At 38.3% G+C, this 17,919-nt stretch overlaps 1 protein-coding gene across 1 annotated transcript in view; it reads left to right on the top strand.

Annotated features, from left to right (window-relative positions):
• LOC119787539 (latent-transforming growth factor beta-binding protein 2-like) overlaps positions 1-17,919 on the top strand; it is a 132,656-nt gene that overhangs the window by 40,457 nt on the left and 74,280 nt on the right. The window contains exons 4-7 of the mRNA XM_038291457.1: positions 7,830-8,095; positions 9,430-9,606; positions 13,801-14,007; positions 16,007-16,290. Coding sequence (XP_038147385.1) covers positions 7,830-8,095; positions 9,430-9,606; positions 13,801-14,007; positions 16,007-16,290 — 934 coding nt within the window. The remainder of the gene's footprint in view (positions 1-7,829; positions 8,096-9,429; positions 9,607-13,800; positions 14,008-16,006; positions 16,291-17,919) is intronic.

Below are 17,919 nucleotides of genomic sequence, written 5' to 3'. Positions count from 1 at the left end.
GACTTTGCTATTCTCAAACACATCCCCATGAAAAATGAGCTTTGTATACAGGTGCTGGTCATAAAATTAGAATATCATGAAAAAGTAGATTGATTTCAGTAATTCCATTTAAAAAGTGAAACTTGTATATTATATTCATACATTACATACAAACTCATATATTTCAGATGTTTATTTTGTTTAATTTTGATGATTACAAATGACAACAAATGAAAATCTCAAATTCATCATATCAGAAAATTAGAATATTACTGAAGACCAATAAAAACAAAGGATTTATAGAAATGTTGGCCAACTGAAAAGTATGAACATGAAAAGTATGAGCATGTACGGCACTCAGTATTTAGTTGGGCCTCCTTTGGCCTGTATTACTGCAGCAATGCGGCGTGGCATGGAGTCGATCAGTCTGTGGCACTGCTCAGGTGTTATGATAGCCCAGGTTGCTCTAATAGTGGCTTTTAGCTCTTCTGAATTGTTGGGTCTGGTGTATTGCATCTTCTTCTTCACAATACCCCATAGATTTTCTATGGGGTTAAGGTCAGGAGAGTTTGCTGGCCAATTAAGAACAGGGATACCATGGTCCTTCAACCAGGTACTGGTAGCTTTGGCACTGTGTGCAGGTGCCAAGTCCTGTTGGAAAATGAAATCTGCATCTCCAAAAAGTTGGTCAGCTGCAGGAAGCATGAAGTGCTCTAAAACTTCCTGGTATGTGGCTGCGTTGACCCTGGACCTCAGAAAACACAATGGACCAACACCAGCAGATGACATGGCACCCCAAACCATCACTGACTGTGGAAACTTTACACTGGACTTCAAGCAACGTGGATGAAGTGCCTCTCTTCTTTTCCTCCAGACTCTGGGACCTTGATTTCCAAAGGAAATGCAAAATTTACTTTCATCAGAGAACATGACTTTGGACCACTCACCAGCAGTCCAGTCCTGTTTCTCTTTAGCCCAGGCAAGACGCTTCTGACGCTGTCTGTGGTTCAAGAGTGGCTTGACACAAGGAATGCGACAGCAGAAACCCATGTCTTTCATACGTCTGTGTGTGGTGGTTCTTGAAGCACTCACTCCAGCTGCAGTCCACTCTTTGTGAATCTCCCCCACATTTTTGAATGGGTTTTGTTTCACAATCCTCTCCAGGGTGCGGTTATCTCTCTTGCTTGTACACTTTTTTCGACCACATCTTTTCCTTCCCTTCGCCTCTCTATTAATGTGCTTGGACACTGAGCTCTGTGAACCGCCAGCCTCTTTAGCGATGACCTTTTGTGTCTTGCCCTCCTTGTGCAAGGTGTCGATGGTCGTCTTTTGGACAACTGTCAAGTCAGCAGTCTTCCCCATGATTGTGTAGCCTATAGAACTAGACTGAAAGACCATTTAAAGGCTTTTGCAGGTGGTTTGAGTTAATTAGCTGATTAGAGTGTGGCACCAGGGGCCATCAATTTTGAACCTTTTCACAATATTCTAATTTTCTGATATGATGAATTTGAGATTTTCATTTGTTGTCATTTGTAATCATCAAAATTAAACAAAATAAACATCTGAAATATATGAGTTTGTATGTAATGTATGAATATAATATACAAGTTTCACTTTTTAAATGGAATTACTGAAATCAATCTACTTTTTCATGATATTCTAATTTTATGACCAGCACCTGTAGTTGTGACTGTGCTGGGATTTAAGTGCTGAAAAGGGCTGGTTTAAAACCATTTAACGTCATCGTACTGACCTTTCTTTTGACTTAAAGGCCAGAAGTGGGTTCTAGGCAACTGTCATTTTTTTTATTTCTTGGGAAGATTAATGCTGGTTGATGATCATAAAAGCACCTCAGAGACAGAACTGTTAGTGAATGAATCATCAGTGGCCTATTTGTCTCTGAGCAATGCTCCACATAAACACTGCTCAGGCCTCGCCAAGCACACTGGGCTAAGGAGATAATTTAAGATGTAAACAGTTCCTGAAGATTTGGGTCAGCATATGTATGCATGTATGTATGTGGGTGTGTGTGTGCGAATGCTTGATAAATTGATTAGATAAATCCAGAATTCCCCCATCTGTCTCAGAAGTAGCTGCTTCCTTGTGGACAACTTACAGAAACGCCTCTTGAACGACTGGAGTTGGTGCTTTCCATGTCTCCACTACAGTGTTTTATTAGTGGTTAAACAAGGACACGCAACAAAACGTCAAAAAAAAAAAAAAAACAGCTTTCAGGGTTTACCTGAAATTTTGATTGGCAGTGTAATTCAAAGCTTTAACAGAGATCCAACTTGTTCTCCTAAAGGGTCCTCCTGTAACTTTGGTTCAACAGGACATGAAGCTGAAACTGTCATCCATGTTGTCTGACATTAAGAGTTTTGATGCACTCATGTTGTAATGCATCAACAGTCTAAAATGCAAAGCAGTACTTAAGCGTCTCTTGGAAACTTTGGATGATTTTAGCTGAGTCTCGATTCTTGGCCATAGATGTTAGTTATTGTAATCTTCTCAGATGTGGTGTGATGAGGTCTTTTTCCACATGTACATATGAATGGAATAATACTGAAAATGGGTGTTTTGAGCCAAATACTTATTTGGAAGCTTTTTTGCTCATGCTTTCTTCAAACATTTGGCCTGTGATTTATTCATAATTGATTTTAATGAATAAGTCTTTTGAATAAAAGTAGTGAATGTGCAAATGATCAGTAAAAACATTTTTATACATGGAGGTGCATCTTACTTAGGCAATAAAATACTCCACAGTACATTTTTTGCCAAAAAGGGCAAGAAGGAAAGAGAAAAAGGTAATTCTCATTCACTATAACCTACAGTGGGCATTTTTTTTTAATTTCATTTGTTTTATATCAGACCCATCTCTATTGTTTTTTGTTAAATCTATCTGTGTTACTCATATATTACCACAACAATCAGATGTCATTAAAAAGCCTCACTGCTGTTGGGCCAGCTCCTCAAATCAACTTTTAACAGTAGGATTGAACAAGCTTTTGCTCTGGAATGCCTCCCAAGCAATCATTTAGGATGTAGAGAGCATATGTTAGTCATTAAGGAGACTTGTTGACCTCAAGATGCCACTCTTTGGTGCAATTCTATAAAAGTAAGCTTTATTTAAAAAAAATCTTTAATTAGAATCACAATTTCTCTTTTTTTCTATATTGTGAATTTACTATAAAAATGTCCCATCTTTTCGTTTATCTGTGAAATATTAAGTCATGCATGACTATTGAAACACCTGTTTACACAAGTTTACATTAAATTGCTTAGGTCCTTTAGAGTTTGCAGCAAGACACTGCCTAAGTCTTCGTCAAATAATTTACGCTGACGCTGTTACCCCAACAAAAGATTACATCAGTGCAAATGACTAAAAGAAGTTCAACAAGCTGAAAAAAAAAAGATCTTGTTTTAGAAAGATCCCTAGAACTTTTGGAGATGAATGTACAAAGAACACATTTTAATATGATAAAGAAAATAATGGACAACTCTGAGAATCCTCTGTTATCAGACTGTTAGATAAGATCAGGGTGTCTTAAGTGAGAGTCTTCTCTAGAACTGCTGTATGACAGACTGCTATGAAAGATCCTAGCTATATAGAGCTAATAAAATCTACAACATCTAGTTGAAGGAACCCCTTTAAAAGTACTTATGAATTGAATAAGGTTTAGGTTTACATTCATAGAAATCAGTGGTGCAACTTACTTCACCACGGAGGATTTTGTTATAAACAATATCAACAATCCTTTTTAATTCAGTTGAATAGTATATATATCAAAAGTTGGATTAATTTCATTTTTTTTTCTAGCTAATGCAATAAAACACAAATGTATTTCAGGGTTTTCTATACATTTTCTGTATTCAGTTCCAAATAAAAGCAAAGACCTAAGGTTTATGTAGATAAATATATTGGGAGGAAGTTAGAGTCATTTTTCTGAATCAGAGTTTATTGCCAAGTAAGTTTTCGCTTGCAAGGAATTTTAACTTGTATTTATATATATATATATACAGAATACAGAATCTTTAGTTATATGCAATATAAAACATTCAATGTACTATATGGAATGTACTATATACACATTAGGCTTTGTGTAATCTTACGCAGGAGATGCTACGTTGGTGTAGCTTCTATGTCCTGAATGGGGGAGGGAGAGAGGCAGTGTCAGTGTCACGGTGGTCTCTGGGTTGTTTTTGAAAAGGCTTGTAGCCAATGGGAAGAAACTGTTCTTGTGGTTTTGGTCCTGGTGGACCGCAGCCTCCTGTCGAAAAAATAGCTTTTTTCCTAATACCGGTACACTATTTTAAATGTGTATACCAAACTAAAATCTAGCTTAAGTCCGAGATATATTTCAGAAGAACATGGTCTATGTTAAAGACATTTTATAAAGAACAACTTGCTTCAGTGTTCAGTTTCTAAGTAAACCACTTCTCTCCAAAGTGCTGTATAAATTCTTGCGCAGATAAAACTAGTACAATAAGAATCCAACTCAAAGAGATTCCATGCAAAAAAGCTTGTTGGAGTGACTAGTAGGACTTTTATAAGGCTTTCAAAATTCCTGAGCGAAAGAGAAAACAGCAAATTGCTACAGATTAGATCATACTGAAGGGCTTGTTTTTGTGGTTGATCTCATTAGAGATGTTCTCACATCTTCCACCCTTGTTATAAAACCTATAATAAACATAATCACAGAGCTAATAAATTCAGTATATAGAGAACTGCAACAACCATCCGATATGGTATATGTGATCATCTTTACAAGTGTTCCTTTTAGTTTCTGTTCAGGATTATAGCACTGAAAAGTTTGACTCATTTAATTCACAAAAAATATTTCTAAAATTTTCAAAGACAAAAAGAAATTGCAAGGCGGATAAAAGTTGAGGAGGAGTGACGATATTTGCTTTAATATATCAAACTCAGACAACTGGAATTATCACCATATCTTCCCACAACAAAGAAAGAATAGAGATCTCATTAATTTGTTCTTTAGTTTTTAAAGTTAAGACTAAAATAGTTTTTTTCCCCAACTTGTAAAAGAAAGGAAGAATCCTATATTAGAGCATCAGTTTGGAAAATTCACTAGGCAAGACCTTATGTAAGAATTCAGAAATGCAGACTCTTCCCTCTTTGTTTTATTTATTTATTTTGAGAGGCATTTGGATATGAATGTCACATTAACTATCTCACATTTCTCTTCACATTATCACCTCTTGATTTACTCATTGTTTATGGTAATGTGGCCCTCAAACCGTAGATCTGAGTGTAACATCTGTCACGGCAGTTACTTCAAGCTAATGTGACTCAAGTTGTGGTTCTGAAGTTAAAATGTTGATATACAATCTAACTGCAGCCACAGTAAAGATGTCTCCTGCTTTTGGTCACATACACTGAAAAAATGTTACAGCTCAAGCTAATTAGGTAAACATGTGGAGGAATCATTTGGACTGAGCCATAGTTGATTTAAAGTAATCTGCAGACATCAATTTGGTACACATTTGGTACTGACAGGGTGCACATAAAAGTAGTAAACAATGTGAAATAAAGTATTTTCTTCTTAAAATAACTAACACATTACAGCTGTGGTTACCTTTATGGTCTGCCTGTTGACTTCCTGCTTGTGCTGTTTTGCTCTGCTTTTACTGTTGCTGGAACATATTGTACCTCATCTAACAGCTACTGATTTTTTTCATTAAATTCAAAATGCACTTTTTTTTTTTATAATCCTGGTGTAAGATGTGTTTCCAGCAGAGAGCTGTGAAGGTGAGCGAGAATAAATTGGTCACCTCCAACCGTTTTCTTCCATGGCCTACTATTTTTGTGTAGAATAACTTTTTTACTTAAAGTGCATATTTTATCTGTAGCCAGTAAGTTGAAACACATGTATTTGGCATATTTATGTGTTAAAAGAATAACTTTTAAAATAAAATGGCCAATGGCCAGAGGCTTGTGTACAGCTGGGACTGGGGGGGTTTGTGTCTGTTTTCGTTTTGCAAGTGTGTAGGCATGTGGATATTTATGTCCAATGTGCTTACTGCCAGACAAAACCAGTCCAGATTTAATGTAGTTTATTTATTATAGTAATCCTATTTACAGGATAGAGGATAGAAAAAAAAAGGTTTAATTGTTACCAAAAACGGATATTAGTGATTTAAAAACAGTGAAAAGAATATGTTCATTGGGCTCTAAAATATGATCTACAGTATGAGCACTAAAAATGTTTAACACAACCAAACACGTTATTCTTTTCACCCATAACACCTTTCTTTGCTGCACAATTTCTGGTTTATTTAAAACTCTAGGGATACCACAGCATACCACATATATCCTACCATGGTCACTGTAATTTCAGGGAGAACTTGAAAATGTCATTCACCTAGAACTTTATTAGGGGCTTGAAGTTCCTAATGATGAAACTGGATGTGGTCAACATCACCACCCCCATCCCCGCTTTCCCTTTGATTAAAAAGCAGGGAGGATGATGATGAGCTCATACTGTGAGGAAGTGATTTTGCCATCTGAATGTGTCGGAAGGAGCAACATCTGGCTAAGCCCAGGAAGCAAAGCAGGATGCTTGCAGGCCAGGTTTTAGCATTAGCAATGGAACTGAGCCAACCATAACTTGGATTGGAAACTGTAACTGGGTTTGGTACCTGACCACCCTTTTACCAATATAACATCGGAACCTCATTTTTCCCTGTGTCATTTCAAATGCCAAGGACCCACCCTTTAGATTTTGCATCTGGGTGAGCAGCTGCCAGCTGCATGTGCTGTTTGGAGTCTATTGAAACGATGAAATGATAGACCATTGTCATAACTTTGCCTCCTTTTTCCCCCTTTTCATTTATTGTCCTGTCCAAATTAACAGCAGGAATGTGCTCTGTAAAAAAAGAGACTTGCAGAGGCTTGTGTACAGCTGGGACAGGGTGTGTGTGTGTGTGTGTCTGCTTTCATTTTGCAAGTGTGTGGGCATGTGGATATTTCTGTCCAATCTTCTTATTGCCAGGTTATTTCTCTATGTCTGTAGCTCAACAGAGTGTATTCAGTGTGTAAATATGTGATTTGTTCCTCACAAATCACATGCAAACATGTCATGAATGGCTTATATTCCTCATCTGGGCTTTGATTATAACCTTAAGTACCTTGTTGGAACGCAGGTGTGTTTTGTGGATTGGCTCCTCTGATCTGTCCGGCAGGGTTTGTCTTTGTCTGGTTCTGTCTGTCAGTGCAGATCACTGTGATCCAGATGTTTTGGTGTGGGTGGATCCCAGCATACCACAATTACTCCCAAAGTTCAGGTAGGCCTGTATGCCTCCTTCTTTTAGGTCACATGAACTCAGCTTCAAAGTTGTGAAACTGACCTGAAATCGAGTGCTCACTAGGATACAACATGCCCCTTTCCGCCATGGTCTTGTTGTTCCGTTCCTATTAAAGTTTCAGGACATTCCATTTGTCCTGGCCACAGCTGTCCATGGGTAATGAAAAAAACAACAACACACAAATACATAGATTGATAAAGGGGGTGTATTAATTATTTCCCCTTTCTGCTGCCTAATGCAAAGAATAGTCTTGTCTCTTATAGTGCTGTTGCTGTCTCGTACAGTCTCCATGATTACTGGGGCTATATGCAGCAGATAGAAGATTAAGTCCTTTGAGCTAAAAGAGCTTAAAAACTGTTTTATCTCATCTATAAAATCAGACAAACTAGGACTGTATTGCATCTCACTTAATTTAATTTCACAGTGATGCACATGCAGTGTTTTTTGAATGGATGTGTCCATTCTGTTACTTAGTTTAAATGTTGGAAATTTATCATTTTTTTCTGCTGTGATGATATTTTCTATAGGACTCAAGCAAGAAGAGGGTCCACATACTCCTCTCATCAGCAAACTGGGACCTCCCGTACTGTCAAGCGTTATCCCTCATCCTCTGAGCCCATAACCTCCAATGCCCTGCCCAGCGGCAATGGCTTTGCTAACAGCCATGGTAGTGAGAACAGACACCGGTATCCCCACAGAAACGGACAAAGCAATACACCGTCCCTCAATGCTCAGAGACCTTCCAGCGACGGCCATATGCAGGGACAGTTCAACAATGTCTTACATCCAACTGGTAAGTAGAAGAAAGCACACATTTCACAACAAATTCTGCCTATTTTGCCACAGTTTCAAATGCAATCAAATTAGAGATGTACACATCACAGTTTTTTCGACTGACTTAATGGTTATTCCACAAATTTCATTAGTTAATGGTGAGGTTGTGAAGTTTCAGTGTAACATATACGATATTTGATTGAAGTATTTCTTACTGTAATGGGTTATAGATTATTTTCTGAGACGTCGAAATACAGGGTCAGTGTTTATAATAAAAATCAGATTACAGAGTGGACATTGAAAAACAATTACTGCACTTTTTTTTTATTTGCATGATTGGTACTACTAGTATTACTAAAAATAAACTCAAATGGATGAATTATAGCATTTTTGCTTTAGTATGTTCAGCCTTCCTGTTATCTATTGAAAATCCTCCTCTCTCTTGCAGCCTGATGTTTTAAGGTATCATAGAAAATTCTGTTTACTTAGGAATAGCTTCTAACTTTCCTGTGCTTCACCTGGTTTCATCTTAAATAGCCAGCTAAATCCTAAAGTAGTTTTGAGTCTTCAACACTGTGACAGGGTCTGCAACGGAGAGTCAACCTGGTAGCTCTTGTTATGTTTACAGACTGGAAATAGAACAGGATTTCTAAAGTTTCCAACAGGCTACAGCACATCAAGCTAAAGATCAACAGATGCTGGTCTCCAGATGATTTCTATAATACAAACACACCCTGTTAAACTGGGACATAACCACATTAGCCTCTGTGGTCAGCAGCACTCAGGCAGATGTTTTATATCATTGTTGTATTCATTGTGGGTCATTAAACTAACTTCTCCATAATGATGTGCGCTGACCTCTGGTGCCTCTTCTTGCAGCTGAAACACTTTGACCTTAATAATTTCTACATTTTACTCTCAAATGTTGTATCCCATGGAAACAGCTGTGTGAAGTTCTGGCTTCTGTTCTTTTTCTTGCTGTGTGCTAGGGCAGCGGCTGTTGAATGCATTCCCACCATTACACTATGTTCACATGCACTTACTCTCTCTTTGTCTCCCTCACATACACATCCAAAACACCTTCTGCAAGAGATAAAGCACTTGGAGCACGGCCCAACACCTAACAGTTCTCTTCTCCAGCCCCTTTCCCTGGCCTGTGGCACATCGCTCATCCGGCTGCAACATGCCACGGGCTGACCGTCAGCACACACCCTTGCGTACTTATAAACCTCCTGTTGATCCAGATGAGGAGTGTGTCACTGAGAGGCTGAGCTGGAGGAAAGATGCAGCTCTTCTACAGCCCATTTCTTCTGCTGCTGCTTCTTCTGAAGCAGATGTGCTTGTGTTTTCCAGGAGCGAATCTCACTTCCAACTTGGATCGTATTAAGATTGTCTTCACACCTATGGTTTGCCGGAGAGTGTGCAGTGGCGGACGGTGCTATAACAGCTGTCAGAGGGGAGATGTCACCACTGTATACAGCGAGAACACGCCACAGCAGCAGCAGCCAAAGAACCAAGGCTACAGACTCTGTGAGTGTTGACTCCCGGCCCTCAAATCCTGCTTTTCTTCTTGTTCATTTTATTTTTTTTTCTTACTCTTTCTGCCTTCTTTCCACTGTTTACTTTCTAATTCACACACACTTTTTGTGTGTCTCGATTCTATTATCTCATTCTTCTTTTATGAGGTGTGCTGGACAAAATGGATTCCCAGTAGCATGCTGTCTTTTCTGCACACTAAGCTCAGTGAGCAACCAGAGTGGTGTAGATTAATCCTGAGCTCTATATTAAAACTCTTCAGAAAAAAAACAGCAACTGATAATGCCTGTGTTAAAGAGTAGAAAAGCCGTGTAAAACTGGGCTAATCTCTTGTCATAGACACACACGTGGAGCTGGTGGTCCCACGCTCCCGGCACTTAGCCCCATCTCTTTGTGGTTTGCACCTTGTGGTTGGTCCCGCTGTTAACCATTTAATGTGCTCTCTGGGAGAGCAAAAATGAATAAAAGAATTGACGGAGAGGCAGAAGGAGAGAGAGTAGCAGCATGAACAGGATTTTTATGGGGATTACATTAAACCTGCCATTTATCCAGAAGGCTTTGCTCCAAATTCACACAGAACGGTATCCATGGGAAGGGAGAGGGTGGTCAGTGCAAGGGTAAGAGTGTCACACAACTGGTTTTTCACATTAGGTTTAAGGATCTAGTTAAGAATATGTTATAGGGAGAGAAAAGTTAGGTGTGTTTGCCACACATGCAAACATCTACATCCTTCATATACCTCCAGTGACATGTTGTTTTTGTTTTGTTATATCTTCATACTGTATATTAAGTTACCCAGGGGAAAATTTAAGGGGCAGTTCATAAAAACTATATGTAAGTTGCATCCATAGCTGGTTTTCTTTTGTTTATAAAAAGATGGACTCAGTAGGATGTTGACTTAGACATGTGATTAGTAGGTACCCTATTCTTGCTGCAGGGAATAGTAAGACTATCTACAGTATGCAGACTTCAGAAGCTTAGTTGTTTTTGAATTGTTGGACAGGTAGGTAGATGAAAGGAGTTACCAGGGGTGTCAACCAGTTTTACATTTTTACAAGTTTTTGACTAATATATTTATGTATTTGTGGTATTTTGTCTTATTGACCATCTCACTGCTGTAAGTTATTGTGAAACTTTTTTTTTTTTTGCACATCTATAGTAAAGAGATACATTTAGTTGTTTTTTCTTGCAAAATTGATCTCAGTCATATTAAATTGAAAACATTTCTAGGTTTGTACTTTGAGTGGGCCATTCTGATAGATGAATGCCCATTCATCTCACTCATTCCTTTATACTTTTGGCCTCATGTTTGATTGTCTTCCTTAAAGCTAAAACTGCCAGCCCATTCTCAAGCATTCTGTAGCCTCCAATATGTTTTCTTCCATGGCTGCCAGATATTTAGGCTCATCCAGCTTATTCTCTGCATAGACCAGTTTATTTCAGCCTGCTAAGGAAAACTTTTCCACTATATGCCACCCTCATTTTCTGTGGTAGGAATGCTGTGGTTAAGGGGAACTATGAATTCTTCCATCAGATATTGTGTTTCGGTGAAGTTTTTGTTTCTGACAAGAGGACCTTTTTTCTCTCTTGTTTACTGTGTCCCCTAAATAGGTTGTGGGGACTTCCTTTGGGTTTTCTTTAAACAATAGATGTTTTCTTGAATGCCACTCTTCCAGAAAAATAAATTTGTGGAGTACACAACGAAGGGTTTTCCTGTGAACACTCTTCCACCTGAGGTCTATGCAGTAACTCCTACTTTATAGTAAAGAAATAGCAACTTTAAGTTCTAGTGAATGCTGCCCAGATAATCTTATCAGGACTTCAAGGACAAAGAAGATTCCTTGTCCAACAAAATGCAAACAGGTTATAAATATTTAAATAAAATAAATGACCAAGTCATAGGCTAAAGCCTTTTTGTTGGAGTTAAAGCAAATTAAATGCATTCAAATGTTATTTCCCGGTAAGTGCATTGTTTTTGAGCCCTGCATTCAATCTGATCTTGAGTGGTCCTCTGGATTTTAGAAGCTATGACAGAAAGCAGCCCCCCACTCTTTTTATTTCAGTCAGTCTATCATATCGTACTTTGACTGTAGAGACTAAGAGTGGCATTGCTATCAATAATATCAGTAGTAATCAGGATATTTATTAATGCATTCATCAGCAGTACAATCTAAATGGTTCTGCATCTTCTGCTTTATTTGACAAAAATGTTGAAACTGTATTCAAATTGCTATTTAAGTCAGATTCCTCTGTCAATCCTCTTTTTTTTTATTTTGAGCTTTTTTGTCACATTGTATCTTCCAATTTTCTTAATTATCTTTAAAACTCACCCTGGAGGTGCAGCCAGGCTTAGCCCAGACCTTGTTTAACCCCTGCGATTAATGTGCCGTGTCATACTTCTGTTGTTATTGTAAATATACAGGAAGGGCTTTATTTACTAACAAACTGAGCACAAACTAAGCGTAAAACACAAAAATAACAAAATGATACACCAGTAGGATGAGGCAAACTTGTAAAAAACTTTGTATACAAAAGGAGTGAGCTACTGGCACATGAATGAAAAAAAATGTCACATATACCTTTAAACCATGCTTTTACTTTATGATCTTAACTGCAAATCCAGCTGGCTTATTAGTTATAAACAGGCTGTTGCTATAGATTTAGATCCCTATTAAATGGATTATAGAACAAGTGGTTGATATTCCAAACACTTCTTGACAGAAGCCTCCCAAAAAGATTACATTCCCTGCACTTCATCCGCCTCCCAGTGCAGTATGCTTCTTCATGCCTCTGTCTATTCTCCAGAAATCTTGAGTGATTACATAAAAGCATGTGTTAATAGAACATAAGCTGGAATTCTGTAGTGCCCTGGGTGTGTGTGGATATCCAGGAATGTTGAGTAGACACCAAACAGCTATCTCATGCTGTTGTTATGTTTCCTGCATGGTGCAATAAACCCTGAATGAATAATTAGAACAGCCTCTCTGGATTCACACCCTGTTCCTTTAAAATATACTGCAGTCTGTTTATGAAGTGAAAAGTGTATTTCTTTACAGGCTGCTAAATGGTCAGACAGAGTCATCAGAACTATGTTGGTCTAAGAATAATTCATGCCAGGCTGGAACTGGTCTGACAGAGCAGCATGGACACATTGAGTTTTAATAGCCCCCTTTAGCTGATAATTTAGCTGGCATGTGGAATTGCAGGAGGCCTTCCTGTGTGTCTGACCTGCTGATTTTCTTTGGCTGAGTCCTGTGTTTCCTATTGGTATGTTTCTTTCTCTACCAATTCCACTGTTTTCTATTAAAATATTTCTTACTAATCTCTTATAATCGTCGTTTCCTGGATCTTTATTTTCCATTCTCCTCTCTTGCGTACTCCTGCAGTGTTCCTGCTTTTGATGTTGTTTACATGGAGCTCATTTCTCTACATGCCATCGAGACTATCCAGACTTTCTATAGTTCCTGTTTTGCACCTTGTTAGTGTCGGACTGTCTGCCTCGAAGAGACAGAGAGGATGCAGCTCACAGCGTGATGCTGCAGCAATGAGGCCCTTTCATCATCTAATAAGTTGATATTTGGGATATCTGTTATCCTTTAAAACAAACAATCATATGTGTGACTGTTTTATTGCAGACTGCTAAAAAATGTCCTTCTTAGATGTATTGATGTCCCAGAAAAATATTGGTTCACATTGCAGGGAATATATATATATTTTTTACTTTCAACTTCTTTGATGTTTTGTGGTAGAAGAGGTCATGTCAGAGCTAATCTGTGGATGGGAGCAGATCCAGGCATTCAGGGGGTTCACCTGGCACCCATCTCTTAAGCCAAAAGTTAAGACCTTTAAAAGGTTTAATAAAGCAGTGCATCTGGCTGCTCCAAATGCAACCAATGAATCAAACTGTAAACAGCTATTATTAGGAATACCAATTCAAGCGGTGTGGCAATAAGGAACAAAGCTGGCATTTTATAAATGTCACCTGGAATGAGTTGCCTGGAGGTGAACAGCAGGACCACTGGCTACTGTTTGCAAACAAACCTTACCAACAGGAAGCCTTAGGCCCTTCCTATTAGCTCTGACCCTTATGTTCCTTATTACCTGCTCCTTGTTTTTGACAACCAATGGACAATTAAAAATGGGAGTTTTATTTTTTTCCTGTCATTCACTTTTTGCTTCTTTTCACAGTTTTCTGTCAAATCCCCTGCATGAATGGAGGCAAATGCATTGGAAGGAACCTGTGTTCGTGTCCAACAAACTCAACAGGGAAGTTTTGTCACCTGTCGGTACCACCACCTCCCAGACCCACTCCTCACATCCACAAACATACGGGACACCAGGGAGTGAAATCGCCTTCCCATTCCACATACACTTTGCCATTATCCAATCAGCAAGGTAAATACATGGGAACATCAACAGGGGGAAATTATTTTTGAATTGATAAAAAAAAAACTAATGGGCAATCGAATGTCTCTTTTAAAGACTATAGCGGTTTACCTCTTAGCTGTGGTAGGCTGCTTCTTTTGTATCCTCTTTAGGGTTAAAACACACTAATAAGTCTTCCAGGCAAGACCCAAGTAATACCTCTATTTTCATAAAAAAGCTCATATTCTAAAGTACCGCAGCTTTATTGTAAACTCTGTTTTTATAAATTCTTTATCCAATATCACATGGGCATTATGCAGTATTTAAACAGAGACTAACATTATTTAATGGGAATTAGAGAGAGATAGCGGAGCTGAATCATATGCTTTAAAAGGAATGAACTATTTTGAGTCAAAGTAACTCTTTCAATGAAAATATGCTGTAAGATAAGTTTTATAATATTATTGCTGTTTCACATGGTAAAACAATTGGTCATATACCACCTTTTGTATATATCTCTCATGTAAATAATCAGTGCTTCCTTTGTTATTAAATGTCCAATGCAAACCCACTGATGATTTAAAGGTTTATAAAATTGAATTTTATGCCACTTTTAGCACAGTAAAGAGGACTGACTGTAACATCAGACACTGAGAACTGAGAGTTTTCTATTTAGTATAGAGAATTCATTTTCAAGGTAATCATAATTAACAGTAAAAGTGAAACACAACAGCTCAACACTAAACTATTTATCCAGTTTATAAAAACAAAGTCACAACATTTTATGAAGGTATTTTGCTAATTTGGTTTTAATCATTTTCGCACAATTAGTATGTTGTTAGCAACTCAAACTCTAACAACCTTGCTCTGTGACTGCTGAATTATAAATATGCATTTCCTCAGGGACACCCAACAAGTCGCTATCAGAGGTCGAATCCTCTAAAGAGTAAAAATTTTCCGTGACGTCACTGCAAACATGTTATATGACCAGCAGCCACACAGGAACATGGCTTGTAATTCATTTGCTTTCAGCCAAACATAAGTTTCAAGAATTTGTATGGTATCCACTACAGGGTCCAGTATGATATTGGATTAAATTAGTCCCACTACTACTATCAACATTATTCTAGATACAAATTCTTGTCCTCTTAGGTCTTACAGGGCTTGCTTTTGATTTTCAGTTTTCATCGGGTACAGCTCTGCTCCTGTGGGACAGATGTTGAGGCCAGACTATTTTAAGCGAATGAACTAATGAATGACTCAGTGGAAGTCCTCACATAGTTTGGATAAGGCTTCTTTTATCATAACAGCAGCGGTTATCAGAGCTGAGAGACAGCACGTTCTTTTATAAATATGAAAATGAAAGATTTGCTACTTTACTTCCCCCTTTGGATTAAGTAGTTTTTCCCCCATTTAATAATGTTATTATTGTTGATATCTTAAAGCAGATTAAGATTATTAGAGCCAGACATCCATGTTGTTTTGTCACTGCATATAAGTGTGTGGGTGTGTGTTCTTACCCAGAAGCAGAGAGCCTTGTTAGAAACTCTTGATAAAATCTGAATCTTTTACTTGGACGTTGCTCACTGTCTAAAATATTATGATTTATGGGAGTGGGTCAGGATTCTGGGAAAAAACCCTGGCACACCCTGAAGATAGATGCTTCCCCTTCTGTCAGAAAGACAAAAGGGCTCGTTCTAGACATTGCAACATCTTCTACAGTAAATCTGTTTTTGGTATTTCAACTGATTTGATTTAAACCAGAAAATCCTAAACTTCTTGTATTCTCCTTGTTGTGTAGTAGTTTACTGACAGGAGTTCTCAGTCTACTCTTGAGCTTATAATTTGCAGATGAAGCAAGTATTTGTTGAAGAACTTTGTGGTCGATGTTAGCTGATAGCTTAAAAATTGGAGAATGTAAATACAATTTGTATGCTTTAGATGTTGATGACTCGACTCATAATATTGCATATTTCAAAATGTAAACCATCTGCTGTTTTGTGTAAACTCTGGATGTCTCTGTCCCAAGTGTCTCTCCACCCATCCTTGGTAAACGTCCACATTCAGCATCCGCCAGAAGCTGAGGTCCACATTCACCAAGTAGCCCGAGTCCAGCATGGACAGAGACCAGCTATCACTGAGGGGGCTCACTCTGTCCAACAGCGCTCCCAGCCTGGAAATGGACATGAACACACAAAGGAACAGAACGGCAGACTAACGCTCAGCAATGGCCACTCGAACGGTCACAGTACGACTCCTATCCTGCAAAATGGAAACATTGGAAGATGCTTTCAGGAAACAGTGGATGGACAGGTATTGTAATAAGTAACAGTGGATATTAAGAAACAACATTTACGTATTGTTGTCATACCTTTCTCTCACTTTTTTTTCCTACTGTGGGCTCTTACGTGTGCTCCACATCAGTTTCAAATAATGTTCTTAACTTCAGATAGTTGCCTAAATGATCCTCCCAAGCCTGATGCATTCCATCTGCGCATAAGTAAGCGCACGTTCATTAGAATTGCAAATCTGCATGGCTACTGCCCCGATGATTCCATATAAGGCTACGACTTTCAGCGCTTGGCAGACGGCGCTAATTTATAAAAATGGCATTAAAGACAAAGTGAAAGAATCTTTAGCAGTTTGGGTATCAAGGTTCTACTGACCAATGAAATTGATTAAAGGGTTAAAGGATTAAATGAATTAAAAGACCAATAAAAGCCAAGAGCACAAATGCTCTAAATGCTGTGTCACAGAAACATATGTTGTAAATGCTTAATTGGAGTTTGCCATCAACCAATGTAACAAAACATTCTGTTAAATGTCCTTTTAATACACACAGACGTGTACTGTACATCACCAGATCCCGTCTGCTCGCCCTTCATTGCACTCTCCATCTCTCTCATACAAACATATAAACATAAAAATTGTTTATGGCCAAACTCTAATTTGAGGAATTCAGACAGACCCAAACCAAAACATTCCACATTTTGTGTAACAACAAAGCCAAGGCGCAATGTTATGAAGTGAACTGAATGGATGTCTAACTGTTCAAAGTTTAAAACGGAAACATACTCGTGAACCTTTCAGAATGTTATTTCAATATTAGATTAGTTTCACATAGAGCTCATTGATTACATTTTTTTTTTACATCAAATTAAAACAGTGCCGCCTGGATACTGACATGCCACCTGCAGGTGTAATGATATGGTTCTGTAATCAGAGAATAAAAATTTAATTTATAAATTCTGTGTTTCATAACGCTTGAGGGTAGGAAAAAAGATTCTGTGGTAAAAGACATGTCCAACCACTGTATACTTTTGAGTGGTGCACATGCATCAGTGCCCTCTTCTTTGCAAAAGTTCTCTGAGCTGGAAACGCCTCTTCTTTTCAACTTTTCCAGTTAGGTTTATCAGGATTGTTTTCAGCCATTGATGCTCAAGTTTACACAAAACAGTGAACAAATGGCCTCAAAGAGCCGCAGCAGCAAACAAGCATTGGAGTACTTTTTCGTGCTTCGACGTAATGGCACACCACTAGCCAAACAGCCTATGAGTTGCACTTGGAGCCTACGTAAATAACGAACTGGGGGTACGTACGCAAAATGTTTGATTGACAAACAAGTGTCCATTTTATACAGTTTAAGGATTAAAATTTTTTTGGGCGGGTTTCAAGGTTTGGTTGAGGTTTGAGGACCCTGATGCAGAGGCAGAGAGGCTGAGGAGATTTCTTGCAGTTTTAATGATGAAAAAACAGAAAACAAAGGCAGGAATCCAAAAATCCAATTAATAATGTAAATCAAACAGAAACTGGGGAAACCAAACACGAGGAGCCAGGGAGAGACAAGGGAGGTAAACAACAGCATGGGAAGACAGCAATGACAAGGAACCAACAAGGAGTGACAGCAGAGGGAGAGTATAAATAGCTGACTGAGACAAAGGC

Source organism: Cyprinodon tularosa, unplaced genomic scaffold, assembly GCF_016077235.1.
Source record: "Cyprinodon tularosa strain WSP-4 unplaced genomic scaffold, ASM1607723v1 ctg3, whole genome shotgun sequence".
Classification (NCBI taxonomy): Eukaryota; Metazoa; Chordata; class Actinopteri; order Cyprinodontiformes; family Cyprinodontidae; genus Cyprinodon; species Cyprinodon tularosa.
Note: the sequence above shows the minus strand (reverse complement) of the source record. Positions and strands in the feature narration are given on the sequence as shown.